A 9,656-nucleotide genomic window follows, 5' to 3' on the forward strand; every position below is an offset into this window, starting at 1 on the left:
TGTCATGGAGGAGCAAATATGGCGGTCCTGGCCTACAGCCTGGGCAAACGCGAAATAAATCAACATTTCACCATAAAGAACGCCAAGTTGATATCGCTAGTGGTCGTCATTCTACTCCTCGTGCTCCACACAGCTTCGCGGTATTATGGAGGTGAGTGTTCTCCCGTTTACTCAACTTACTGTTGGTGCAGCCAGCGACACAAGCTACTGCTAACGTTAGCCAGCTAGCTGCTCCGCCTGCCTCTGTGTTTGTGTGTGAGTCCGTTCAGCGCGTGTGTGTTGTTGTTTAAAAGGTGACACACACTTGGCTGTACGGGCCGCATGGAGCGGATAGATAATGGCATGGGCTAAATTCAGCATTAGTAGCATTCACTTAAGTCGACTTTACTCGTGCTGGCTAGCCTAATCGTGCTAACACAACATTTATCAGTGTTTACATGCTCTGATCAGCTGTACACGCTTGATCCCTGTTGTGGAAGCCATGTGTAGAGAGAGATTTACAATTATTCACGTTGGGTTTTTTTTTTTTAGTTTTATTAAAATCGGTACATCTGCAGGACGAGACAGTCCTTTAGTTTAACTCACTGATATGTTGAAATATCCGTTATATACTGAAACAAACGGTTCTGTCCTTTAACTACCTTCACTATATGGACATATATCCATGTTCGTGTACATTTTCGCGAAGCTTACAGATACAGAATTAACTAATGCCATGTGAAATTACTTAGAGGATCAAAAGAAGTTGCATAATGTACATGTTGTTACGGATTTATATTTTTAGTGCATATTTGAAAGTGTAAAATAAGAACATTAATGCCTAAAATTAGATCATTTTGAAACATGAGGTCCTGAAATTGGAGAAAGATGCACGCTCTCCCTGGTGGAACTTTAATGAAATCACTAGTAATGTTTTTTTGCGACCAAGATTGCATTTTCAAGTCCATTCGTCCATCTTCTACTGCTTTATCTTCCACATGAGGGTAGGTGGGGCACTGCCAACCCCAGCTGACATAGGGCGTAAAGCGGGGGACACCCTGTACAGGTCGCCAGTCCATCATACAGGGTCACATAGAGACAAACAACCATCCTCACTCACATCTTTGGTCAATTTAGAGCGTCCAGTTTGCCTAATCCCCAAATATGCATGTTTTTGGACTGTGTGAGGAAACCGGAGAACCTGGGTATACCCAGGCTCGCATTTTCAAGTCACTTACGTAAAATATGAGCAATTCTTTCCTTCGATGATTATCCCAGTTATGGAAATTTACCACAATCAATTTTCTGTGAGTGCTTTTTTTTTATCACAATGCACATTAATACTTCTCTAGTCTGTAATAACTACAACCAGAGCAGACTGTAGAATCAGAATTTTTAGGTGTCAGATTAGCGTTGGATCGCAGAACAAGACTGGAAAGAAATATAAGCGTGGCATGCGTCCACATGCATAGAGCCGAGCTGCATAGAGAGCATTTTGTTCATGAAAATGGATTGGAACCAGAGACTTCTGTGAAGACACTGGGACCAGCTGCTGTGGCTGGCGATGACACTGAAATGCTCCACGTCTCTTGCCAGCCTGCTGATACTCCATGTTCACTTGTTTCTATGGGTTGATTCAGTTGTGGATGATTCTATTCATTTTGCAAACAAATGCATAGCTGGAGGGATTTATGATTGAACTGCTTCATTCTGTGCCATGGCTTCAAGCAGAGCCCTGAATTAAATCCTTGTCCTTTGACAGCATTGGATGAAAAGCCATTGTACCGTCAAGACAGCATATTTTAGTCTCAGTTTCTGAGAAACTGTGCGTAAAAGTGAGAGTAGTGTCTTTGTTCTGTGTCTTACTAGCTGGTCTTCTTTGTGTCTTGCCTCCAGGCGGAGACTCATGTGAATGGCTGCTGTCTCGAGGACGTTTCTTGGGGGAGAACGTATGGCAGCCTTATGGCTGCATGATGCACAAATACAAAAGCACGTGAGTCACACCGACTTCAAGGTTACTCTAAAATAATGTGCTGTATGCATTAGTGACTTAAATAACCAACCAATAACCATCACCTAATGTGTAATAATAAGCAACACATTCTATTAAGTTATAGCACACCATGAACCACCCAGATGCCATCTGCAGTGTAGCTGCTTAATTTCTAGATTCCTCACCATCCTTTTGTCTTGCAGTGAAGCCAAAACCTGCCTTGCTGAAAAGCGAGTGGCCTTTATCGGTGATTCACGAATCAGGCAGCTATTTTACTCCTTCATCAAAATTATTGACCCTGAACGAGTTGGCGATGGAACCAAGGTAATTATGAGAAACGTCACCATGTAAACACACGGGTTTGTCAGCTAAGATTTAGGACATTAAATTGTGGAGATGAATATCACACAAATGCACGCATCTGCATAACTAAAGGATTGATAACAGTAATCAATGAAATGTTCCAAATAAAATATGTTTGGTAAATTGGGCACGGAGTTGTCTGTACAGATTTTGGCTAAAGTCTTTTGTTAGGTTTTATTTTTTTTATTGTGCACATCCCCTGTTGCCTGAAATGTTTTCTGACTAACAAATAATCCTTTTAAGTAGCAAATTTAGATCTGACTGAACGCTCACTGCCATTTACAAAGCTTAATCAGAAAAAAATCATTTCATCATTTGTGATGAAATGATGAAATGTCCTCCTTTTTTTTTCTTAAACCCAACAAGCCCCAAACTGTGCCTTAATGTGATAAATATGATCACTGATGTTTTTTTCCCCCACTCTATTTCTGTTAACATGAGATTTACTCAAATGTGGAATTATCTCGAGGCCAGCATTGGTGGCATTGAAAATTAACAGTATGTGTTTTGCACCAAACGCAACCCAAAAATCCAGCAGGGGATTGAGTGGAATGCATGTCATTATACAGCAGTCGTAGCTATTTTGGTCTGATGTTGAGCAGGGAGCAAAAGGAACATTATCAACATAACAAACATTCTGTTTTTCTGTCTGTCTCTCTCTGTTTTGTCTGAAGCATGAGGACATTTTCTTTAAAGAAGAGAGTTCCTCTTTGAATGTGGTGAGCTATTTCTAGATTGTATTTTTTTCAGTCTGTAAACGCTGCATACTCTGAGCAAAGTAAAAAAAAAAAATTTGTGTGTCTGTGTTTAGGACTTCCATTGGTATCCAGAGGCAAATAACTCCATGAAGGACCGCTTGATGTCATGGACACTTATGAGTGTACATTTATGGATATTATTCTGTTATTGACACTTTGGGATGTTTGTTGATCAATGGTGGTTCATAGACTTGGCATAGTCGCATGTATTTGCACCTGGATTTATTGTTCAAACCTGTGTGTTGCAGGAGACGTCAGCAAAGCCAGATGTTGTCATCCTTGGAGCTGCTGCAGTAAGCTGCATAAATATGTGCTTAGCGATGCTGGCGCATTTCAAGATGAACAAAACAAGGTGTTGGCTGAGTTGCTTGGTCTTCATACATTATACTCTTGTTTGTCTGCTTCACTGCAGTGGTCCATCAAGTTGCACAGTGGCAGCAGTGAGACCCTGCAGCAGTACAAAGTCAACCTGACCGCCATTGCTGTCCATCTCAAGAAGCTGGCTGACCACGGAGAGGTCTACTGGGTACTGCAAGGTAAGAAGACCCGGGATGAGAGATTTTATGGCCCCATAAAATGGGGTTCATACGTGTCTTGAATGATCCGATCACAAATGGAGAGCTCAGTGCAGGTATGAATGCACTGAAATGTGTACTAGACCAAAGTGAACCTAGACCACAGAAGAGGAAGCATTTGCTTTCTCAATTCATGGAAATTGGCTTTGTCCACAGTGTCTGAAACTTACTTTGATGTCCTCTTCTGTCTATTTCAATTAGTCTAGCCATGTAGCCGGTTTAAAAACAAATAATGTACATATTTCTTAGTGAGAATTGATCACATTGGTAATTGGTAACACACATGAAAATGCAAACTCAAGCCCACTATGAACAGACTCGCACAGAGCTCTCCACTCGTGATTGGATCCTAAATGTCTATACTAAAGGGTTTCTGCCGTTTCTCTTTACGATTTGGTGAATATCAACTTCCTTTATAAACGATCGCTCTTGTCTACGTCTTTCTTCACACCTCCGCACCTGTAGACCCGGTAAATGAGGAGGTGCTGAGCGACAACAGGAAGATGATCACCAACCAACAGTTGGAGCTGTACAACGAAGCGGCGGCAGATGTTCTCAACAGCAGCAAGCGTAACGGCAGGTCCCGTATCAAACTGCTGGCTGCCTCCCGCCAGGCCGCTCTGGAAACCATCACCCAGTCGGCTGATGGCTTGCACCTGCCTGAGAGCACCAAGGATGTGGTAGGCCACGATTTCTGTTATTTTGTTATAGTTTTCTATTTTAACTTTGATAGAAACTGACCTCCTTCTCACAATTGTTTTGTAATTCTCTCAGGGATCCATGATCCTTATGAACTCTCTGTGCAACAAGCTCCTGAGGCCCATAGATGGCTCCTGCTGCCAAACATTACCACCCCTTAACTTCCTCCAAAAACTGTCAGCGTGTTTCTTCCTGGGCTCGGCTCTGGTCTTCCTGGTCCTCCATGTCCTCGGCAACAACCGCCACCGCCGACCTGTTCCCCCTGATGTGGAGAGCCTGGAGGAGCGGAAGCCAGCAACTGCAGCTGCCCCCTTTGGTCCAAAGGTGCCCGTCCATGCGCTCTGCAGGATGGGCATCATTATGGGCTATTTTTACCTTTGTGACAGAGCTGATGTGTTCATGAAAGAGCAGAAGTTCTACACCCACTCCACATTCTTCATTCCTCTCGTCTATATATTTATCTTGGGAGTGTTTTACAGTGAGAACAGCAAAGAGGTAAGACAGGAAGTGCTCCTCATTGCTGCCTTTGACTTTGATTATTTCAGATTCATTCTAACTCGTTAAAATAGTTCCCTACAATATAATGATTCAAGTTTCTGCGATCTGATTCTTTTGCACAGACCAAAGTACTCAATCGAGAGCAAACAGATGAGTGGAAAGGCTGGATGCAGCTCGTCATCCTCATCTATCACATATCTGGTGCCAGTGCTGTGAGTAATAAAGACTTCAACAAACATTTGAGACTGGCGATTTGGCACAAAGACATTGTGTAAAGACATTTGTCTGTGCTCCAGTTCATTCCAGTGTACATGCACGTGCGGGTGCTGGTGGCAGCGTACCTTTTTCAGACTGGCTATGGACATTTTTCCTTTTTCTGGCTTAAAGGAGACTTTGGACTGTATAGAGTGTGCCAGGTGAGTGTTTACTTATCTATCTCAAGTTACACATTAACCAGGATCTCTGACAATGACTCATTGTAGTACATATAGATTTTTGTACACGTGTGTGTGTTTCCAGATTTATGTTGCTCCCCATGTGACACATCGATTTATATTTGTTTTGTCGTCGTGGTTAATTCCTCACCAGGTACTTTTCCGTCTAAACTTCCTGGTCTTGGTGCTGTGTATGGTAATGGATCGACCCTATCAGTTCTATTACTTTGTGCCATTGGTCACCTTCTGGTTTGTCATCATCTACACTACGCTGGCCATGTGGCCCCAGATCCTTCAGAAGAAAGCCAATAGTAGGTGTCACACAAGTAGAACCAGTCACTTGCTTCATGGTCCAGGACTATGTGAATTATAAAATGTGATACTTGGTTCTCACTAATGTCTTGCTCTCTCAATAGGTAATGGCATTTGGCACTTTGGGGTCTTTGCGAAGTTGACAGGCCTCCTGTTGTTCATATGCTTCTTTGCCTTTTCACAGGTTGGTGGATTAAAATTATTCTAATCTTATAAGATACATTTATAACCTCACTTTAGGTTGGAGCCGATACATTTTCAAATGAAATTATTGGAGCAGAAACAATGAATTGATTATTAATCGATTACTAAATTAATCGTCAACTATTTTGATAATCTTTGTTTGTAGCTTCTTTCATTATTAAAACAAGATTTCGGATTATTTCAGCTTCTTAAATGTGAATAGTTTCTTTGTTTCTTTGCTCCACATAACAAAGAAATCATTAAAACTGAATCATTTTGGTTTGTGGACAAAAACAAGAACATTCAAGAAAGTCATTTGATGTGAACAGTCTTGTGTCAAGGGTTTGAATAGTGACAAAAATAAATATTCAAAACTATTGTAGTGGGAATCCCCAATTCCCACCCTCAATCCCTAATTTAAGAGCATCTAAACCATGTTTTAATTCCCAATTGTGATTTCAGGGTCTCTTTGAAAATATCTTTTCCATGTGGCCAATTTCCAAACTCTTTGAGCTGAACGGCAGCATCCATGAGTGGTGGTTCAGGTGGAAGTTGGACAGATTTGTAAGTCAAATGTTTGTTTGTGTGTACATAGGAGTCTCCCTTCTGCGCTTTGTTGAATATGTTCTCATGTGTTGTTGTTCTTTTGCAGGCAGTGATTCACGGCATGTTATTTGCCTTCATTTACCTGGTGCTGCAGAAGCGCCAGGTGCTCTCAGAGGGCAAAGGAGAAGCTCTGTTCTCTGGCAAGATCTCCCACCTGCTTCTCTTCCTCTCTGTTGTCTCCTTCATAGTAAGACCCTTGATCTTTTTTTGAAGTCGATGACACATTTCTCACTTGCGGCTTAAGCAAAGTGTTACACATTGAGGGCTGGGTGCAAGGGTTGCACAAATACCACGCCTGATAACTCAACCACAACTGTCACCGCTCTTTGTGCTTTTAAACATGTTCGTACTTACTCATCTATTGAGAGAGGTATGCAGAGTGTAACATGAACCCAGTATAGCGGCAATCTATTCATCTCACATGTTGGCTCGCACTTGTTGGCTCGATCGCTTCGTTGTCTTTGCTTCAACTGAAGAATAAAACTTGTTACGCAACTGCTCCTTTTCTCCATTGTGCCAGGCTTACTCAATCTGGGCCAGCAGCTGCAAAACCAAAACAGAGTGCAATGAGATGCATCCATACATCTCTGTGGTCCAGGTACAATCACTCTCTCTACTTCCTTTTTCTTGTTTCTTTTTTTGTGTCTCTGTTTAACGTCAAACGTCCATTTCAAATTGAATATCAGTGTTGTTTCATGTTTGGAATTCCTTCAGATTTGCCTGCAGATATCACAGAAACATATGAGTGTAATAACAAACGGGTTCCCATCTCTGAGGGCTAAAGATGACACTGTAAAGATTTAACAAGTTAAGAGAAGATAATTGTTAGTTTAGTTAGAATAGCTTTCTTCCATTTTCTTTGTCCTATTTGACGTAGATCCCATTTATATTTGGCATGAAACTATAATTTGGCATGAGGGTGCATCTGGAGTAACTACTTATTATTAAAGGTCCCATATTATGCAAAATCAACTTTTTAATCATTTAGATCCTTATATGTGGGACTCTGGAGGTCCTATCAGTTGGCAAAGTGTGACTCACTCATGTGTTTGTGGTCCTCCTCAGTCTAAGTACAGGAGATAAAACACGCGATGTTGACTTCTGCACTCACTGGGACGTCACAATGCGATTAATTCATGGAATTAAACAAAGCCCAGCTTTGTCCGTAAAGCACGCAAGAGTGCTGGCGAGGGCAACGGTATCCAAAAACCGGAAGTCCGTGAAAAGTTCTATACTTGGCTCCTTAGAGCAGCACAGAGTTCTACACAAACTTGCAGCCTCAGAGGATTTATCTGTCCAGTGAATACGTATATGTTATATATGACGGCAATGTGCCTGCTAGAGCCCGCAAATGATCACTTTTCCAAATGCTAACTACTGTTAGCTCCCAGTAGCCTCTGTGGCTGACGTAATTTCCTGTCCCTTAAGTGTTGTTATACTTTTTTTTAAGGTTGACCTAAAGAGATACTACTAAACAGAGCGTTCTGAACAGGACTGTTTTGGCAGGGTGATTGAATTGCTGTGGTGCTTTATCCTTATGGTATTTTGACCAAAGCATGTTACGGACATGTTCATTAGGACACCAGGGAGCTAGTTTAACTTGGAGAAATAGGGTATGATACGAGTCCTTTAACATCTCCTTTCCCTGCTCAATATATAAATAAACATGTATGTCCTTTCTGTTTGCAAATGTCAAATGTGCCATTGTCGATAGCAGGACGGTGGCAAGTTCAGCCGTTGTCTAATGTGCCTGGAAAAAAAAACTGATCATATCATCAAGGATGCATTTACTCCTGTGCTTAAAACTGCAGCGTCTGACTTTAAATATAAACAAATGTCGTCTATATTCAAACCATTGTCAAATGAGGTCACACAATGCTGAAAAGCCTAGCAGCTCCACACGACTCTCTCTCTATTAATCGCCATTGTGTTCTTGTGTTGTCCGAGCAACGTTGCGGCGCTGGAAGTGACACAGGAAGTGATTTGTGTGTAGCAGTAGTGCGCTAGTATAGTACAACTGGAAAACTACAAAAGCGTCATTTAGCATTTTGTGCTGCAAGCTTGTACACACCAACACTCTCAGTCAGGTCTGATAGTATTTCTTGACAGAGGCACAATTATATCACTAACGACAACAAAAACCTGTAGGGTAAAAATACATATTACATATATATCCTGTTTAACTCTTGGAAATGTCGTTGTTCCCATTTGTCCACAGATTCTGTCCTTCATTCTTATCAGGAACATTCCTGGCTACGCCCGCTCTATATACAGCTCTTTCTTCGCATGGTTTGGAAAGATTTCCTTGGAGGTAAGAGGAGGCTGGGAATAAAAATATGATTCCTTTCTAAATATTAGTGCAAGAAAAAAAAAAAACTACTGACAGTCTTTGCCAGCTGTAATGTGATGTTCTGTAGTTCCCTGGAGGCAAACCGAGTGAAAAGAGAAACACTAAACGTACAATTCAGCATGCTTTGTTTGTCTCTCCCAGCTGTTCATATGCCAGTACCACATCTGGCTGGCTGCAGACACCAAGGGAATTCTGGTCCTAATTCCAGGAAACCCTTCACTCAACATCATGGTCAGCACCTTCATCTTTGTGTGTGTGGCTCATGAAATTTCCCTAATAACCAATGACCTGGCGCAGGTCGTCATCCCCAAAGACAGCGTGGCCCTGCTCAAGAGACTCGCCGCTGTGGGGCTTTTCAGTCTGGTCGTACTGCTGCTATCCAACACTCCTGGTCCCTGATGGGACAACTGTTGATGGGGGGGAGGGGGGAGGTCACAGCAACTCGCTCCGCCCCTCCTGCGATTAAAGTGACGTGCAGGTCCAAGCCAGGAGCAGGCACTGGGTCTATGACCACTGGTGGCCATAGGGGACAATGGCAGCAGCTTTGAGTGGTAACACAAAAGAGATGTGGGAGATCCGAGTCTCGTTGCTGGGCCCACTGTACTGTACTTTTTTTTTTGACTGCTGTGAAAGTCGCACACTGAAGAAAAGAAAAAAAAATGCCTCGAGAAGACGGGAGGGTTTCTCCTTTTCAAGAGCAAAGTGCTTCTTGCAAGAAAGTGGAAAACAAACAAAAAAAAAGTACTCGAAACGTTTACATTATCTGCTTTGAGTGGACTGGAGAGTTCTCTTCAAGACCCCACTCGTGCTTGCCGTGTGAATTTTTGCAGCATTGTTTCTATTTAGCCAAACCACAATGAAGAACAATCATGTTTATTTTGTCGCTACTCGGTACTCCCCCTATCA

The 9,656-nt window shown here is 42.2% G+C and overlaps 1 protein-coding gene across 2 annotated transcripts; it reads left to right on the forward strand.

Annotated features, from left to right (window-relative positions):
* On the forward strand, positions 1-9,656 carry casd1 (CAS1 domain containing 1). 2 transcript variants are annotated; one of them, XM_083900305.1, is made up of 18 exons: positions 1-151; positions 1,876-1,972; positions 2,176-2,296; positions 3,010-3,054; positions 3,147-3,215; positions 3,342-3,386; positions 3,506-3,629; positions 4,134-4,348; positions 4,443-4,862; positions 4,988-5,077; positions 5,162-5,281; positions 5,454-5,610; positions 5,716-5,795; positions 6,257-6,358; positions 6,447-6,587; positions 6,921-6,998; positions 8,619-8,711; positions 8,892-9,656. In XM_083900305.1, exons 1-18 carry the CDS (start codon positions 19-21, stop codon positions 9,147-9,149), a joined length of 2,388 nt encoding a protein of 795 aa, XP_083756431.1. In that variant the 5' UTR covers positions 1-18; the 3' UTR covers positions 9,150-9,656. The 2 variants fall into 2 exon arrangements, with proteins under 2 accessions (XP_083756431.1, XP_083756432.1); XM_083900306.1 differs by having other exon boundaries at positions 3,147-3,213; positions 3,352-3,386; positions 5,454-5,625.

This window comes from Microchirus variegatus (assembly GCF_963457635.1).
Source record: "Microchirus variegatus genome assembly, chromosome: 13".
Classification (NCBI taxonomy): Eukaryota; Metazoa; Chordata; class Actinopteri; order Pleuronectiformes; family Soleidae; genus Microchirus; species Microchirus variegatus.